The following is a 19,806-nucleotide window of genomic DNA, read 5'->3' on the forward strand; positions in this document are numbered from 1 at the left end:
GGGGCAGTCTGCCCGAGGCCGTAGTTTGATGACCCCTGATGTAAACCTTAGTATCTTTTAACATTGTTATCTAATCGTACGACAGATCAGCATACCATAGCCATGCGTACTGTGATTCTCTTAAGCCAGCCAGCATTTTTCTTTCCAGCAACTTGACTTCCCCATCAACATAGTCCTTGTAAAATATATTTTATTAACTTTAGTATATTTTTTGCAAAATATAATCTCAGTTAAAACACACTCTATTTAATATAAATTGACTGGACCCTGGTGACTTTAGTATGGTTGTCATACCTCCTTCAAAGCATTATCGTTTTACTAATGGCCTAGAATTGCCAGTTTATAGTACTTCCTTTGGCGTAATGATCTGTTTAGTTAGTATGGCTACCTGGGCCACAGAATCTAACAAATTAATGTTGACCCCAAACAGTTCAATAAGCAGCGGCTCGCCTCTGGTTGAGTAATGAGAATTGAATAGTGTGTTTCTGTAGTGACTGGATGGAGAGACCTTAATAGCATTGAGAAAAAGATCTCTGCAGTGGGAACTTAGAAAGAGATTGTATTAAAGCCCAACTCTAGCCAAAACCTTTTTTTCACAGGAGAAGAATTAAAACTGGAATTTAAATCAGCTAAATACATTCCAGATGCATCAAAATAAAGTCTGCAAAGTCTATAATTGTTTTATTTTCTTTAGAAAGCCATAGCCCAAGTAGAAATGCATGCCCATGCCAGTATGCTTCCACTCTCTCTGTGTGGAATCAGTGGTCTCCCTGCAAAGGTCTGATGCAGTGAGCCAGATAGGGACACCCTGGTGAGTCAGTCAGCTAGGGACACCCTGGTGAGTCAGTCAGATAGAGACACCCTGGTGAGTCAGTCAGATAGAGACACCCTGGTGAGTCAGTCAGATAGGGACACCCTGGTGAGTCAGTCAGATAGAGACACCCTGGTGAGTCAGTCAGATAGAGACACCCTGGTGAGTCAGCCAGATAGGGGACACCCTGGTGAGTCAGTCAGATAGAGACACCCTGGTGAGTCAGTCAGATAGGGACACCCTGGTGAGTCAGTCAGATAGGGACACCCTGGTGAGTCAGTCAGATAGAGACACCCTGGTGAGTCAGTCAGATAGGGACACCCTGGTGAGTCAGTCAGATAGGGACACCCTGGTGAGTCAGTCAGATAGGGACACCCTGGTGAGTCAGTCAGATAGGGATACCCTGGTGAGTCAGTGATATAGAGACACCCCTGTGAGTAAGATAGGGACACCCTGGTTAGTGATATAGGGACAACCTGGTGAGTCAGTCAGATAGGGACACCCTGGTGAGTCAGTCAGATAGGGACACCCTGGTGAGTCAGTCAGATAGGGACACCCTGGTGAGTCAGTCAGATAGGGACACCCTGGTGAGTCAGTCAGATAGGGACACCCTGGTGAGTCAGTCAGATAGGGACACCCTGGTGAGTCAGTCAGATAGAGACACCCTGGTGAGTCAGTCAGATAGGGACACCCTGGTGAGTCAGTCAGATAGGGACACCCTGGTGAGTCAGTCAGATAGGGATACCCTGGTGAGTCAGTCAGATAGGGATACCCTGGTGAGTCAGTCAGATAGGGACACCCTGGTGAGTCAGTCAGATAGGGATACCCTGGTGAGTCAGTCAGATAGGGACACCCTGGTGAGTCAGTCAGATAGAGACACCCTGGTGAGTCAGTCAGATAGGGATACCCTGGTGAGTCAGTCAGATAGGGATAACCTGGTGAGTCAGTGATATAGAGACACCCCTGTGAGTAAGATAGGGACACCCTGGTTAGTGATATAGGGACAACCTGGTGAGTCAGTTAGATAGGGACACCCTGGTGAGTCAGTCAGATAGGGACACCCTGGTGAGTCAGTCAGATAGGGACACCCTGGTGAGTCAGTCAGATAGGGACACCCTGGTGAGTCAGTCAGATAGGGACACCCTGGTGAGTCAGTCAGATAGGGACACCCTGGTGAGTCAGTCAGATAGGGACACCCTGGTGAGTCAGTCAGATAGGGACACCCTGGTGAGTCAGTCAGATAGGGACACCCTGGTGAGTCAGTCAGATAGGGACACCCTGGTGAGTCAGTCAGATAGGGACACCCTGGTGAGTCAGTCAGATAGGGACACCCTTGAGAGTCAGTCAGATAGGGATACCCTGGTGAGTCAGTGATATAGAGACACCCCTGTGAGTAAGATAGGGACACCCTGGTGAGTCAGATAGGGACACCCTGGTGAGTCAGTCAGATAGGGACACCCTGGTGAGTCAGTGATATAGGGACACCCTGGTGAGTCAGATAGGGAGACCCTGGTGAGTCAGATAGGGACACCCTGGTGAGTCAGATAGGGACACCCTGGTGAGTCAGATAGGGACACCCTGGTGAGTCAGTGATATAGGGACACCCTGGTGAGTCAGATAGGGACACCCTGGTGAGTCATATAGGGACACCCTGGTGAGTCAGTCAGATAGGGACACCCTGGTGAGCTCATGTAAAAAGATGCCTAGGCTTTCAGTCATGTAGTCTAAAGACCAAAAGGAGTGTAAACTCTGCTCCTCCCTTTTACCATAAATGATTTGCCCAAATGCCTGGTCTCTAATCTAAAGTCCAAAAGCAGTGTTGCAGTGTATCTAACCCCCACTCATCCCATTCAGCAGAGATCACAGGACCAAATGCCATGTCTTGGTCATGAAACCAGTTGCAGTGGAACCTGATTTCTGCAGCCAAGGTATGAGGGCAGCCTGGGCAGGTTAGAAAATAGTGTACAAGGGAATTTTAGATTAGGCTGAGGTCAGTGAAAAGCTGGGCATACATCTTACAATCTGATTTTACAGTCTTCTTTAGAATAGCCAACAACTCTGTAGTGTGAGACCTTACCTAATTGGACACAAACAGAATGGACTTCTTCTTGACCTCTTCACTGTCAGGTCAAAACAAACCTTAATGCCCAAACCCAAATGTGCAACTTTGGTATGTGTTAATATACCTGTAAATATTGTTGCAACTACTTATGGTTTCCAGATGTATTATACTTTGTTTTTCAGGAGCTCCCTCCTCACAGGATTCGATCGACAGCCACCGGAGCCAATGGCTCCCGCAGCCGTCTCTGAGAGTGTAAGGGGAGAGAGAAGCTAGCAGGGGGGCACAGCACTGGATCAAGCTAGGACTCAAATAAGCATAAAGGGAGGTAAGGAGGTGATGCAACTAGTATTTTTTAACTTAATGCAGGAAATGCCTTCAGATAAAATATTTCTTGCCTTTAGAACCACTTTAAGACAGGCCTTTATATTGCATAGGTTTGGTAAATCTAAAGAGGAGGGAATTGTACAGTCGGGTTATAATGTGTATGTTGCCCCTTAACCACTTCAGCCCAAGCCTCGTTTTGAGATTTGTTTTTTACAATTAAAATATTTTTTTTTTCTCAAAAATTACTTAGAACCCCCAAACATTAGACACCCTGGAGAATAAATGGCGGTCAATGCAATATTTTTTTTTTTTTTTATGGAACGCTTCGCGAATTTGCGTGTCATCCTTGCGCAGGGGCCATGCTAATCTTCTCTGTATCGTTCCAATTTTAGTATATGTGCTGCCGAAGCGAGCACTCAATGCAATATTTTATGTCACACCGTATTTGCACAGCAATTTTTTGTAAAATAATAAACATTTGAGTTAATAATTAAGACAACAGTAAAGTTAGCCCAATTTTTTTCTATATTGTGAAAGATAATGTTACGACGAGTAAATTGATACCCAACATGTCACGCTTCAAAATTGCGCATGTTCTGTGAATGGCGACAAACCTTGGCACGTCAAAATCTCCATTGGCGACGTTTACATTTGTGGTTTGAACATATATTATCATATGCGGGCGTGAATTATGTATGCGTTCGCTTCTGCACGTGAGCTCAGCGGGACTGGGTGCTTTAAAATTATTATTTTTTTATTATTTATTTTATTTTTTATTTTTACACGGTGCTTTAAAAAAAATGTATAATTGTGTCACTTTTATTCCTATTACAAGGAATGTAAAAATCCCTTGTAATAGTACAAAAACATGAGAGGACCTTTTAAATGTGAGATCTCGGGTTGAAAGACCTCAGCTCTCACATTTACACTAAAATGCAATAAAAAAATAATAATTGAAGGTTATAAAAAAAAATCCCCTTTAAGAGCACATATCAGGAATATGAAATGTTGGGTTGACATAATCTTCTTTAAGATCTGATTGATTGAATTGCGATTCAAGCGCTATATTCCATGCCCATCAAAAATGCTTTATAAACTGACATCAGAAGCAAACACACAAACTGCGTACACTGACCCTTAGCGTGACCATACTTGTATTTCTTTTAGTCCAAGTGCCAGAATTCAGCGCAGCGCCAGAAATTACAATCATTAAAATGAAGTCATCCTGCAACTTGTAATATTCCTTGAAACTGACAAAACCATTATCAATCCCCGTTTCGCAGAGCAAAAAGCTTCGCCGTCCGCACAAATTCAATTTTACTTGGCAATGAATTTCTTTTATCAACTGAATCAGTTCCCTCAAATTGCCGCTAGCGATGACACGTTTCTTCCTGTTCTAACAAGCCCGGGTAATTGGATGCTTTACAGTAGTTGTTGAGAACTAATAAAGGAAGCTTGGAAATGTCTTTGGCTGACCCTTTGTTTAGAGGGATCAAGCCTTTCCATATTGGCGCCATTAGAGGGACATTCAATCAAGGTGAACATTTTTCTTTCTTTTTTAAATAAAGTAATTTCTCGATCTGAGCCCAACAGATGTGCGAGGAGAGGAAGACTTGACACTATAACACCTTGGCAATTTTCACCAGTCTACTGATTAATTGTCAGCTTAGGAGACCATTGTGAAAGCTTAGCTGAAGTTACACAAAGGGATCATGCTGACCATTACTCCATAAGCTGCAGGTGATCTAAGGCTCCATTCACACCTAGGCGTTTTGACGCCCGACGCTATTGCAGCCTGAAATACGCTGGAGGGGTGATTTAACATTGTCGGCTATGGAGATGGTTCACATCTCCACGCCAAACGCCGAAACGCCGTACGCCTGAAGCTCAAAACAAGTCCCTGACCCTTTTTTTCAGGCGGCTTCGGCATTTGGCCATAGCCGACAATGTGTAAATCACCCCTCCAGTGAAAACCGCGTTAAAAAAATCGCGGGACAAAAACGCTGCAATTTGTCGCGGCAAATCGCGGTACAATACGCCATGTTCAGGTGTGAATGGAGCCTAACTCCCAACAGATTTGGTTAATGCTGGAAAAAAAAGAAACTGCATTCACCAAAGTTCTTGTTAAATATATAAAAAACAAAATTAATTACAATTGCAGGAGTACTGCACTGTTGCAATTTCTTACAACTCCACTGTCCAGTTAATGATACAATGATCATCCCTAATGCCGCGTACACACGATCAGGAATTCCGACAAGATAACCGTGGATTTTTTTCCGACGGAATGTTGACTCAAACTTGTGTTGCATACACACGGTCACACACAATTCTGACCGTCAACAACAAAGTGAGTTTAAAGTTCAATGATTCCGAACATGCGTCGAATTGATTCCGAGCATGCAATGTTTTTTGCGCGTTTGAATTGCATACAGACGATAGGAACTTTTTCTGTCGAAAAAATAGAGAACCTGCTCTCAATCTTTTGTTGGCAGAAATTCTGACAGCAAAAGTCCGATGGAGCATACACACGATCGGAATTTCCGGCCAAAAGCTCTCATCGGACTTTTCTTGTCGGAATTTCCGATCATGTGTACGCGGCATTACAGTTGGTGATACTAGAGCTGGAAGCCTGGGGCATAAGATTTTTGCTCTTCCAGCATTTAAAATGAAACTATGGGCAAAATGAAAAATGACATATGAGATGAAGTCTTTACCTAGTGTTACAAGTGCAGAAATAAAAAAAACAAAAACAAACATACTTACCTAGATGGCTGCAGCATCGCTCTGATGTTGCTGCTGTCCCCCACCAGCTCTATGCCAAGAACTGAGAGATCAAAGATCGCTAATCACTATGGGCCAGATTCACAGAAGAGATACGACGGCGTATCTCTGATACACCGTCGTATCTCTCAGAGTATCTATGCGACTGATTTATAGAATCAGTTACGCATAGATAGCCCTAAGATCCGACAGGTGTAATTGACTTACACCGTCGGATCTTAGGATGCAGTACCTCGGCCGCCGCTGGGTGGAGTTTGCGTCGTTTTCCAGCGTCGGGTATGCAAATTAGCAGTTACGGCGATCCATGAAGGTTTTCGCGTTCGTTACGTCGGCGCAAGTCTTAGTTTCCCGTCGCAAAGTTAAGCAATCTTTTTCATTGCTTAACTTTACACCAGCCATGTTATAGTATGGCCGTCGTTCACGCGTCGATTTTGATTTTTTTTTTTCGGCGTAAGTACGTTACGCACGTCGCGATTCACAAACACGTCGCGCCGCCGTAATTTCGTGCAAGGCGCGTCAGGAAAATTGCGAACGGAGCATGCGCAGAACGTCCGGCGCAGGAGCGCGCCTAATTTAAATGGTACACGCCCCATTTGAATTGGGCGGGCTTGCGCCGGACGTGTTTACGATACACCGCCGCAAGTTTACAGGTAAGTGCTTTGTGGATCAGGCACTAACACTGAAAACTTGCGGCGGTGTAACGTAAACGGGTTACGTTGCGCCGCCGCAATTGTACCTGAATCTGGCCCTATGTTCTTGGGTCCACTCTAAGCACAGGGTTGTGACTTGTCAGTCACCGCCCCGTGCTCTACCCCTTTAACGCTTACTAGAGCGCCAGGCTGTGGAGGGAGCATGATGGGGCAGATGAGCAGGAAAATCTAAGCATTCCCCAAGGAAGCTACATTAATATCTAGCTACATAGAAAATAAATTTACTTTGCAGAGAGGAGCGCTATTGGAGGGGCCCAGCAGGCCCCACCCACTACAGTCAAAAAATAACAAGGAAAAATTCCCAGCTCACTTACTATCATTTGCACACATTTGCAATTCCATAACCTGCAGGGCCACTTCACGGCACCCTAGAGAGGCTGTCTGTAGAAAACTACAAGAACAGTCGCCCTGCACAATGAGAAGAAGCAGCAGTGACCAGTTTTATACAGAACGTTCCTGCACAGATTTTACACTGGATTACTGCACAGATCTGGAAGAAATACACAAAGCACACCACGATCCAAGCAGGAATGCATAGAACTCTTGTATTAAGACAATATATGCTCATCCCTGAGTTCAAATTTTAATGAATTGTTTCTATTTAAAAAAAAAAATTACTTTTGAAATTACATGAACACGTTGACGCTTAGATGGCATTTTAGTGATTGGGTTAGATATACTTAAAAGTAAATGGTTTCCTTCACCAACACAGGGGAATTGCGAGCTGTATAGGTGAACAATTGGAGTCATTGCATTCCTCTGGCCGTAAAGCACTGAACACTGTATTTATCTACTGTAGAAAATAAAGCTGACATTTGTTCTATCTGAAATGAAGCAGGGATGGACGGAAGTAGAACTACGCCATATGTCCTGACAGATAAGGGATGATGGCTCACTACTAGCGCTAGCCCCAGCCGCCTTTCTACATGACCTGTCTGCCTAGGGAGAATGATAAATGAAAATTAAAAGAGGTCATTTTACATTCTCCAGGAAATGATGGCTTGTTTTCTGCTCCCTAATACAGAATGCGCTATTTAGTTTTGTTTGTTCCATCAGAAGTTCCATTTTTGTTTCACCTAAACCTGCCTATTTTCCTATATCACTTATCAGTCAATGAAGAGTATAATGCAGGGTTTGATAAATTTGCTTGGAATCTAGGAGCCAGCTAAAAAAGTTAGGAGCCAGAAAACGCGCCCGTCCCGCCGAGCAGAATTTTTTAAACGTCGCCTATGGGGATTTTAAAGGGTAAATGTTTGTCGCCATTCCATGAGCTGATGCAATTTTGAAGCGTGACATGTTGGGTATCAATTTACTCGGCGTAACATTATCTTTTACAATGTAAAAAAAAAAAGGGCTAACTTTATTTTTGTCTTATTTTTTATTTAAAAAAGTGTATTTTTTCCCAAAAAAGTACACTTGCAAGACCGCTGCGCAAATACGGTGTGACAGAAACTATTGCAACGACCGCCATTTTATTCTCTAGGGTGTATGGAAAAAGAAAAATCGCGCTAACCACACTGTAAACAAAATAAATGAATATGTGAAAAGGCAGCAAAAAAACGTGACAAAGCACAAGTATATAAGGAAAAGAAAATTTTGCGCCACTAATTAATAAAAAATTTCTTTTCCTTATTCTCTAGGGTGTTAGAATAAAAAATATATATAATGTTTGGAGGCTCTAATTAGAGGGAAGGAGATGGCAGTGAAAACACTGGGAAATACCATTGTCATTGCTGGTTTACTTGTCATGCCAACGGCCACCACAAGATGGTGCCAGATCACAGAAGGAAGCATAGGCCTGCAGAAGGCTGCAAAGCCGCAGCCTCAGTTACCGGCCGGCGGGACCCGACATGATCACGCGGCGGAGGAGGTAGGGATGGGGTATGGGGTAATTGAGGCTGTTGCTTTGCGGCCTTCTGCAGGCCTATGCTTCCTTCTAGTCGCAATTGCGACCTGGCGCCCGGATTTTGTCGAGCCCTGGTATAATGTATCCAAGTAAAAATGCAAATGGCAAACAAGCCAAAAGTTTATCGTGGAGTTTTTTTTTTTGTTTTGAGGAAAGTATGGAAGGGATAGAATCTCATTCTTGGCATTATTTCTGCCTAAGACCCCTTTCACACGGACAGAACGTTCAGGTCCGCCTGTTAGTTTTGACGGCGGACCTGAATGGCTGCTACATGCAGTCCTATGGAGCGTCAGATGTCATTCGACCCGATCCACCAAAATCAGACGTATGGCGATACGTCCATATCCATCCATGGCGGATCGGATTGGGTAAGATCTGATGAAAAGGGACATGCTGGCCGTTTTCATCAGATCGCTCCATAGGAATCAGCAGTGCTGCACAAGCCCCTCCCTGCTCAGTGAGCAGAGAGGAGCTTGTCATCCGCCAGCTCAGCGGAGATCTGCGGAATGATCTCCCGCTGAGCTGGCGGGAGCAGGCCAACTCCGTAGCGCCGGAGTCCGCCTCGTGTGTAAATGGCCTAACTCTCCATTGGGGAGATTTGCCCTAATTTCCTGTTCTGTTGACCACACAGGAAGCCAGAGGGAATATCTCCAGCAGAGACTACCGCAATACACAGAGTTTCTAGCACTACTTCACTATCTAGAACAAGGGAAAAAAAGTTTTGGTTGGAGTCCTACCATAAACTGTCATTAGGGAAATGGTTCCAGCTGGGTGGCTATATTAGCTAGATTCCTATACTTGCCAATATTCTCATGTGAATGTTCCAAATTCAGAGACTTGTGAAAACGCAAGGCTATGACCCAGTTTAATTAAGCTGTAATATAACTTGCCCATTAAACACTTGCCCGCACACTAAACCGCAGCGGTTTAGTGTGCGGGCAGCAGTCTGTTTTGGGCTACATTGACCAGTGGCAGGGGCAGGTTGAAGTGTGTGGGGGGGGGTTCCATGCCTGTCGCTATTTCCCCTAATTAAATAAAAACAAAAACATTTGAATAAGCGCGGGGAGGGGGGGGGGGGATTTCCCTTCCTGCCGCTATTTCCACCAATTAAATAAAAAAAACATTTGAATAAGCCGCTATTTTCGCCCAATGTTAAATACTTTTTTTTCTGACCTCCGATTTAAAAAAGAATAAGCGGGGGGTTTACCGTTACGGCTGCTATTTGCACCGATTAAAAAAAAAACCATGTGAATAAGCCAGGGGGGTGGTTGCTATTTCCACAGATTAAATAAAAATTTGAATAAGCGGGGGGGGGGTAGGTGGGTTTGGGCCGTTACGGGCGGTAATTTAGTCCAATGTTTTTTAAAAGCCGGGTGGGGGATGGAGTCCGTTTTGCCTGCTATTACATATTTTACAAACTTTGATTAAGCAGGGAGGGGGTTCCGACCTGTTACTGCAGGCATGGCAGGCAGCATAGCTCAGCTTACTCGGCGCACTGAGCTCGAGAGTCCCGACGTCATTTCCTGTTCTTCCTGTGACGTCGGGACTAGCACAGAGACGTGCGGGTGCACACAGAAAGTGTGCATCCGAGCCATAACAACACAGTCCACCGTGCCGGAAGCAATTGGCGCAATGGAGAGCGCCACAAAGGCATTTTTTTTGCTGCCAATGTAGCGCCTCGTCTGCAATCCCGTGATTGCACAGACGTGGCGCTACCCATACTGCACTGTGCCCAGCGCTCGGACACAGTGCACCTAAGGACCTTTTTTTTTTTCCTTCAAGGGACATGTTTAAATAAAACAAATTTTTTTTTTTCTTTTTTTTACTGACTGGGGGAGGGGGGGGCGGCGCCCGGGCGCCCTCTATGGACAGGCCGCCACTGAGAGTGACGTGGGATATTTTTTAGCACTGATCACTGTGTTTGTGTTACTGGTCCCCCAAAAGGGTCAAAAGTGTCAGTTAGGTGTCCGATTTGTCCACCACAATATTGCAATCCCGCTATAAGTCACTTATTGCCATTACTATTAAAAAAATCTAAATATATCCCATAGTTTGTAGACACTAACTTTTGCACAAACCAATCAATATGCACTTATTGGGATTTTTTTCTACCCAAAACGTGTAGCAGAATATATATTAGTTTAAATTGATGAAGAAATTAGATTATTTTTTTTATATTTTTTTGGGGGTATGTTTTATAGCAAGAAAAAAAGAAAATTGTTTTTTGTTCAAAATTGCTGGTCTTTTTTTGTTTATAGCGCAAAAAATAAAACATGCAGAGGTTATCAAATACCACCAAAAGTAAGCTCCATTTGTGGGAAAACATTTTTTTTTTTTATTTGGGTCCAAAGTTGAACGACCGACCGCTCATTTGTTAGTTAAATGTAATGCAGTGCCTTATCGGAAAAAACTGGCCTGGTTAAGAAGGGATATCAATTTTCTGGAGGTGAAGTTGTTAAGGTGTTCGGTATAGTGCCTAAAGTAGATGTAAACCCTCACAGAATTATATTTAGCACTGTTATATTATAAACAATTTCCAAGTTTTAAATCAAATGCCTGTTTTCAGCTCTATTGCATTTCAGTGCTGATCTGCAGTCACTATATTGTAAAGTGAACCTGTTACTGTGCCCAGTATGGGTAGGTATAGAAGCTGTCCGATTTTCTTCCTTTCCTAGAGTTGTCCAATAAAAGAGAACACTTTTTATGGTTTGATTTCTAATTCACTGAAGACAAAGTGGTGCAAACCGCCCATGCAGAGTCTCTACAACACAATATCAGGAGTTCAGAACACAAATACAAGTGGTGGACACTCACTACTCCAGGCTGACACCAAACTGTTGAGTAGGGAGCGGCGGTCGAGGTGGAGGAGCTTTTGTAACAGGTGCGGTTTTTCCTTTGTGTTGGAGGCGGAGCTTTTCATCATGTCTGGAAGGTAAGTCGTGGGTTAAACATTGACATTTTAAACATTGACACCCAGAAATTTTGGGTTAGAGCCCAGTGATTTTCATACGTGATAGGGTTGAATTGCTGTTGCTAAGCTAGTATTAGTTTGTTGACATAAAAATGGTCTTTTTCACCTTCCTGGAGAGTCCACTTTGGATTTGGATGCCACCAATAACAAGCAGTGCCCAAACTCCATAATAAATATAGAATTTTAGAACTGCTTCTTTGTTAAGCCTACCCCTCATTTATTGTCTGCTGTGTCAAAGTCCAGTCTTCCAAACAAAATTAGCTTTGTGGACAACAACTGGTAAATCCAGACCACAATCACAGTGACATTTAGTTACAGTAAGTAAGGCCACGTTTATTATGTGGGATAACCACAAAAACGACTTAGGCAGTCCCTACACTACAAATGCTCCTCTGCCCTATTGGGTAAAAATAGGACTTTGTCTTAGCAATCTCTAGAATAAGCCCTATTGGGAGAAACATGCTAAGGGGTGGTCCTGGGAAGGGGACTGCCTAACTCACGTTTGTGAATATTCTACACAATAAACACACAGCAGAGACACCAGTGATCCCTCTGGTGTGCAGCAGCTTCTTTTTTCTTTATTCAATCTGTGAGCATGGACGGCTTGTTTTGCCCTAACATCTGAGGTTCGCATGGTGGTGGGGAGGACTGGCACAGAGCCGATAATTTTTGTGTTAAAGGATTCTAGTGTGGCCAGTGTTACAGTCAACTTTCAAACATTCCCTATCCCTTATTTCATTAACAGGCCACAATTTACTTCATAGTTTGACATGGCATGGTCAATGTCACCAGTCTAAAGACTGGTACACACTTCGCTTTTTTTTCGCTGGGTTGAATGAAAAAACAAAATAAAAAAAATGTCAGCTCAAGTCAGAACCGCTATACTAACTATGCAAAGTTAGTATAGAGATTTTCCCTGCTGAGCTATTATGTTCTGGCAGTGGGGCGGCCTGCTGGTTTTCCAGCATCCACATCCTACAGAAGCCAGACAAACGTCTTATGTCTTCTGCCAGACAGACTGACATACACACGGGCTGAATGTCGGCCTGTTTTTTTGAACCGCCACATGTCTCCTGACATTCACCCCATGTGTACCCGGCTTAAAGGGGTTGTAAAGGTAAAAAAAATGTTTCCCTAAATAGCTTCCTTTGCCTTAGTGCAGTCCTCCTTCACTTACCTCATCCTTCCATTTTGTTTTTAAATGTCCTTATTTCTTCTGAGAAATCCTCATTTCCTGTTCTTCGGTCTGTAACTACACACAGTAATGCGAGGCTCTTGAGGGGGGAGGGGGTGAGCAGACAAGTCAGGACACTCTCTACTTTGCAGATAGAGAAAGGAGCTGTGTGTTAGTGGGCATTCTGACACTCCTGCTCGCCCCTCCCCCTCAAGAGGCTTTCTCCACACCAGGGAGAAAGCCTCGAATTACTGTGTGGAGTTTCAGACAGAAGAACAGGAAGTGAGGATTTCTCAGAAGAAATAAGGACATTTAAAAGCAAAATGAGGTAAGTGAAGGAGGACTGCACTAAGGTAAAGGAAGCTATTTAGGGAAAAAAATACCTTTACAACCCCTTTTTCTAGGCTGACCAGAAAAAAATGAACATCCCAACTTTCTGAGATGGGAATGAGGGACACCTATCAGCAAAAGTATGCAGGCATAGGACACAGCCCTTGCCACGCCCCCTTAAAGGAGAATTGTACAAAAAAATAAGATTGGTTAAACCCACAAGTGCTTTTTTTACCACTTACAAATGCAGCAATTTAGAAATCAGATGAAAGGTTTAGCACTGGGAAACACTTTTTGATGGATAAAAAGTGCATTTTATATACATCTGTATAGATCAGACCAAAATGAGGGACAAATGAGAAGAATGAGGGACAGAGGAACATTGCTCCAAATCAGGGACAGTCCCTCGAAATCAGAGACAGTTGGGAGGTATGGATTACCCCATCCACACAAGCAAGGTGGTTGTAGGAATCCTCCCTACTGTTATTGTATTCTGAGAGCAGGAACTCCTCCGCTGTCAGTATACAATGATCAGCGCTGCAGCCAATCAGCTCAATAAACCTGATCGAAGGAAAATTTTCCCAACAAGCCGATTCAAAATAAGTCTATCATTAGATCAACTTCTCTGGAACGGGAATTTCCATAGATGGATCGAAATTCAGATGGCCCCTGCTGAATCGATTTAATTTCGAATCGATTTAATACCTTGATATGCCCCATAGTATATTGTAATATTACAGAACTTACTGTAACACTTCCTGTGGAATGATGAGACGGTTAAATCGGAGATGCTCTCGAAGATCACTTAGGTGGTTCATGTAGGAAACTTTCTTGCCAAACTTGTGACTGAATTAAAAGAGAATATTACTAATTAAGAAGACTTTTAAAACCAAAATAAAAAGCACAGTGGTGAAATCACAATCGATTTAAACTTGAAAATATAAACAAAACTACTTCTCTGCATCTGCTGTAACCTTAGAAAGTGACATATTTTAGATTGGTAACTCCAGCCAAACGGATACACTCATCAAATACATATATGAACTGTGAGGCCGCGTACACACGGTCGTTCCAAACCGATGAGAATGGTCCATTTCCATCAGTTCACCGCTGAAGTGGCCTGATGGTCTGATGTGTGTACACACCATCTTTCCAAAAACCGATCGGGTCAGAACACAGTGAAGTCAAACACACGACGTGCTGAATAAAACGAAGTTCAATGCTTCCAAGCATGCGTCGACTTGATTCTGAGCATGCGTGGGTTTTGAACCGATGCTTTCTGTACTAACCATCGGTTTGGACCGATCGGGCAGCGGGCCATCGGTTCGATTTTGAAGCATGTTTTAAAATTTTGGCCCGAAGGAAAACAGACCGATGGGCTATACACACCGTCGGTTTGGACCGATGAAACTGAACCTCGGTCCATTCTCATTGGTTTTGTCCGACCGTGTGTACGCGGTCTAATACTGCCAAATGATTTCTATTTTTGTCCATCCAGTCCTGAGATACAAGCAGCTCTGTACAGCCAGGCTGGTGACTTGACCTTTCTCATCATCAGGTAAGAATAAAATGCCAGGTTACACGTGCTTCAATGTACTTTACCAAAAGCACTGCAAAATGAACAAAAGCAGATATGGATAGTTGTAAACCGGGCCTAATTATTTTAATGAATAATTCCATAAATGAAAAAACAATGTTTTCTTTATATCTACCTGGAGTTCAGATTTAAAGGTTTGGAGTTGTTAAAAAAAACAAACATACTCACCTCTGTGCTCCAGCATTGGTGTTGCAGCTATCCCCTGCCAGCTCTAAACCCGAGGACTGAGCGATCACATGACGTTAATTGCTTAGTTCTTGGTCAGCTCCAAGCAGAGAATGGTGACTGTCAGTCACCGCTCTCCCCTCTGCCCCTCCAGTGCTCACTGGGGCGCCACACTGGAGAGGGGGCGGGAGTGGCTGGCTCCAAATCTTATCCACGTGCTGAGAGGCTGAGTCAGCTGCTGATCAGCCATCTGGGTGGATCCCGACAATATGGTCAGCAGGCTTTAGCCCGATTGCTAGACAAGCAATCACACTAGGTTCACACTGTTTCACCGCATTTAATTCTCATGACAGGAAAGTGTGACTGGCTATCAATGCAGCTGGTTCACACACCCCTGGGGCAGCTGCAGTCTGAATTGCAAAAGGGACCTGTGCGTCTTCTGGTCTGTTTCAGGTGTGAATTCGGCCAAAAATTCGGACCTAATTTGCAGCTGAAACAGTGACCAGACATACACTTATGCATTGTACACACGACCGTTTTTTACGACGAGAAAACTGCCATTTTTTATATTGGTCGAGAAAACCGGCCGTGTTTATGCTCCCTAGCAGTTTTCTCGATGAAAAAACTGCCCGCAAAAAAGTTGAAACCAGCTCTCTTTTTTCTCGTCGTATTTCCCATCAGTCTTTTTCTTGTCACGAAAAACGGTCGTGTGTATGCTTTTCCGAGGGGGAAAAAAACGCGCATGCTCAAAATCAAGTATGCAGCCTAAAAGCAGCCCAAAGGGAAAGGAAAGGAACTTCCCCTTTATAGTCCCGTCGTATGTGTTGTACGTCACCGCGCTTTGGTCGAATTTTTTTTGCATGAACGTGTGTATGCAGGCTGGAGAGGAATCACGTCGTGAAAAACGACTGCTTTTTGAACGTCAGGAAAAACGATGGTGTGTACGCGGAATAAGGGTTGCCACCTTTTCTTCAAGCCAAACGCGAACACTTTAGCAGCCTGGGACACCTTTGGGTGCCCCAAGGAGAGTAGTAAAACAGTGGGTGTGGCCTAATTGATCTTGACATCATCCCCCCAGTAATGCCAAACCTGCCCCCACACAGCTGCCCGCAGCAATATCTCCACTTTAGCCCCAAATTACCAGTATGCAGTGCGGGGAACCGCATGTGATTTTCAGCAAGAATTACACCGCATTCCTGTTCAAATCACATGCAAATTTTCAGCAGTGCAATTAGAGCCGTTATTCTGTTTGGCTCAAATTGCACCTAATTTGTATAAAAAATATGCAGGATCCTTTTTTTTGGTCGCACCGGATTCGGATCGCACTGCGTTTTGCGAACCAATTTCAGGGCGTCGCTAAATTAACATACACACCCACATCGATTCACATAAATGGGGTGCGACTTACATGTGGTGCGGAGTCAAACAGAACTCGCTGTGAATTCCGCACTGCATCAAGTGTGAACCGGGGCTAAGCAAAATTGAACCTGATCAAATCAACTGCGTTCACTCACCTTATCACTGGCTTGAATATTTTCCACAGAACTTTGATAAAGTTAGTTGGATGCACAACATAAAGCGCCTTTAGATTCTTCTTATACCTGTGGAGGAAGAAACAACTTCTCAATGTGTACATCAAGCCAAATATTTTGTTCTAGTTTTGGATAGAATGCAGAAAGATTAATACACCTGTTGGGTTTCTACTGCTCCCTGCGGCTACATTAGAGAGATCTCCCCTCACTTCCTGTCCTGCTTACAGTGTTTTACCCAACAGGAAGTTAAGAAAAATCGTCAACAGGGACGACAGCAAAAAAACAAAAAATTTCCCATGACCGTAAACAAATAACTAAAAATACACAATAGAGTAAAAAAAAAAAAAACACCGCCACTGCATCCTTCACAAGGAGAGAGAGCAGCAGTGATCAGTCTTTATTACAGGAAGCTCCTGCACAGAAGAAACTTTCACACCGGAATATTGCAAAGACCTGGAAGAAATACACAAAGCACACTAGTAGCTGGATTCAGAGAGACCGGCTTAATGTTGAGGCGGCGTAGCGTATCGCATATACGCTATGCCGCCGTAAAACAGAGAGGCAAGTGCTGTATTCACAAAGCACTTGCCTCCTAAGTTACGGCGGCATAGCGTAAATGGGCCGGCCTAAGCGCGCCTAATTCAAATGAGGAACAGGGGGGCGTGTTTTATGTAAATGATTAGTGACCTGACGTGATTGACGTTTTTTACGAACGGCGCATGCGCCGTCCATGGACATGGCCGTCCCAGTGTGCATTGCTCCAAAGTACGCCGTTTAGACGTGAACGTAAATTACGTCCAGCCCTATTCGCGTACGACTTACGCAAACGACGTAAAAAGATAGGCCTGTTCCGACGTCCATACCTTGCATGGGCTGCGCCACCTAGGGAGCAGCTTTATCTTTACGCCGGCGTATCTCTAACGTAAACGGCGTGACTAATTGCGACGGGCGCACGAACGTTCGTGAATCGGCGTATCTTGCTCATTTGCATATTCAACGCTGCAAACAACGGAAGCGCCACCTAGCGGCCAGCGTAAATATACACCCTAAGATACAACGGCATAGGAGACTTACGCCGCTTGTATCTTAGCCTAATTTAAGCGTATCTGGTATCCAGAATACGCTTAAATTTACGACGGCGTAGATTCAGAGTTACGACGGCGTATCTACTTATACGCCGGAGTAACTGTATCTGAATCTGGCTATAAGATTCAAATAAGAATGCACAGGACTCTTATATTTAGATAATATTTGCTTATCCCAGAGTTCATCTTTAGGGCCAGTTCACACCACATGCAGTCCAGTGCGTTTTTCTTCTGCATCAAAGACACATGGAGAGTAGGTTATATGGTTTCCAATGGCATTGTTTACACCAGTGCAGTCAGTTCCAGAAGAAAAGGCAGAATATGCTGAATTTTTCCTGCACTGGAACGCATCAAAAAGGCAACAAAAATGCACCAGAACGCATACAAAATGCAGAAACACACCCGGAATGGATCTCAAGTGCGTTTTTTGTTGTGTGAACTGGCCCTGAATGAAATAAATAAAATTACAAGATTATCTTTTTTTCCCCAAGCAGCTCTGAGAGCGAAATTGTTTTATCCGTCATGGTCTATGTGATGGAGGTGCATCAGGTGTATACCCATTGTCTAAATATTTTCAGCTTTCCCATCTCAGAACATTGGGAGGTAAGCGTGACCTTAGCGGACAATAAAAAGGCCCGCAGAGTATTGTCATTTACATGTCCTTAGGCCAGTGTGATCTCTACACAAACGTTTTGCAAACCAAAGAAAAAAAAACGGAAGAAAAAAAATGCAGTTTCTGGTTTTCACATGTGAGCTTCACCATATCTACTTCCATTATTCACTCATCACTTTGAAGCGCGTACGTCGGCGATGCGTGGATCCCCTCTACGCCAATGACAGTGAAATTATTGGGGTTATTTTATCATCTGTCCCTATGAAGTCTCAGAAGGCTGTGATATCCTGATTTCAGCGATGCAATTGTCAGAAAAACAGTCAGGCACAAAAAAGGCCATCAAAGACTTTCATCAAAAAAAAACAAAAAACTCAATAGTTTTCTAGCCAAATAAGATGAAACAAGTGTTTGAAGGGCCCTGTTCTGTATACGTGTCACGTCGTGTTATTCCAGCCTTCCAGATAGTGATCTGCATTGTTATTATAGATGATAGTGAGCTGGTGAAAAGTGGCTTTATAATGAGATCCAGTGCTACTGAGAGCGCTGAGATGATCTGACTACATATCTTCCTAATGTCCTTCCTATGAAGCGAAATCTCTCTGCTCCCATTTCTTCCACAAATGTTTCCCTTTTACTTCTGATCTATTTCAGTACTGAACTTGAAATTATTACTTAAAATGATTCTGCGGCTTTATTGAAAGATGAAATTAAAGCCATCTCTGCAAAGAATATAGTATTATCAGAAACCAATACTACCAGTGTCAGTGGAATAATAATATTCCCCGGTTGTTCTCAGTGCTTCCCCCTGCTAACTTATACAGTAAAACCTTGGTTTGAGAGCAACTTGGTTTGAGAGCGTTTTGCAAGACAAGCAAAATTTAATACATTTTTACTTGATATACTGTACAAGCTTGATATACAAGTAGCGTCATGTCACAACTGAGTATAAAAGAAAAGAAAGGCGCCCCTAAGTGTAGCAATACAGTTACATTTAATAAGGGTACCACCCTTTAAAAACTCACATGGTTAACCACTTGCCGACCAGCCCGGCGTCATTTTACTGCGGCAGATCGGCAAAATCCCGCGAACCGTCGTAGCTGTACGTCGGTCCCTTTAAGCGGGATAGCAGGCGTGTGCACGCCCGCTGCATCGCGGGGGTGCCGATGCTCATGACCGATCGTGAACACGAGAGGCAGAACAGGGACGTGTGTGTGTGTAAACACACACATCCCTGTTCTGTCAGGAGAGACAGATCGTGAGTTCCTAATAAAAATAAATAATAAAAAATGCCATAAATCTATTCCCTATTTTGACGCTATAACTTTTGCGCAAACCAATCAATATATGCTTATTGCGATTTTTTTTACCAAAAATATGTATACATATCGGCCTAAATTGAGGAAAAAATTTGCTTTTTAAAAATTTTTTTTTTTTTAAAACTAGGGATATTTATATAGCAAAAAGTACAAAATATTGTGTTTTTGTTTATAGCGCAAAAAATAAATAAAAATAAAACAAAAGTCGCAGAGATGATCAAATACATCCAACAGAAAGCTCTATTTGTGGGAAAAAAAGGACGTCAATTTTGTTTGGGTACAGCGGCGCACGACCGCGCAATTGTCAGTTAAAGGGACGCAGTGCAGAATTGCAAAAAATGGCCTGGTCACGGAGCAGCCAATTCTTCCGGGGCTGAAGTGGTTAATGATTAAAAAAGAGACATCAAGTATGCAGGCACCTGGGGT

General features: G+C 43.5%; 1 protein-coding gene and 1 non-coding gene across 3 annotated transcripts in view; both read right to left on the bottom strand.

Annotated features, from left to right (window-relative positions):
* The window catches only part of ARHGAP8 (Rho GTPase activating protein 8), an 89,893-nt gene that overhangs the window by 33,383 nt on the left and 36,704 nt on the right, over positions 1-19,806 (bottom strand). For both annotated transcript variants that reach the window (XM_040345807.1, XM_040345806.1), the window contains 3 exons: positions 16,349-16,435; positions 13,820-13,918; positions 11,412-11,522 (listed from right to left, as the gene is read on the bottom strand). In XM_040345807.1, the coding sequence (XP_040201741.1) occupies positions 11,412-11,522; positions 13,820-13,918; positions 16,349-16,435 (297 nt within the window). The remainder of the gene's footprint in view (positions 1-11,411; positions 11,523-13,819; positions 13,919-16,348; positions 16,436-19,806) is intronic.
* Positions 3,507-3,613, bottom strand: LOC120934130. The gene has a single exon (XR_005748282.1). It is a non-coding gene; the product is annotated as a U6 spliceosomal RNA (small nuclear RNA).

Source organism: Rana temporaria, chromosome 3 (genome assembly GCF_905171775.1).
Source record: "Rana temporaria chromosome 3, aRanTem1.1, whole genome shotgun sequence".
Classification (NCBI taxonomy): domain Eukaryota; kingdom Metazoa; phylum Chordata; class Amphibia; order Anura; family Ranidae; genus Rana; species Rana temporaria.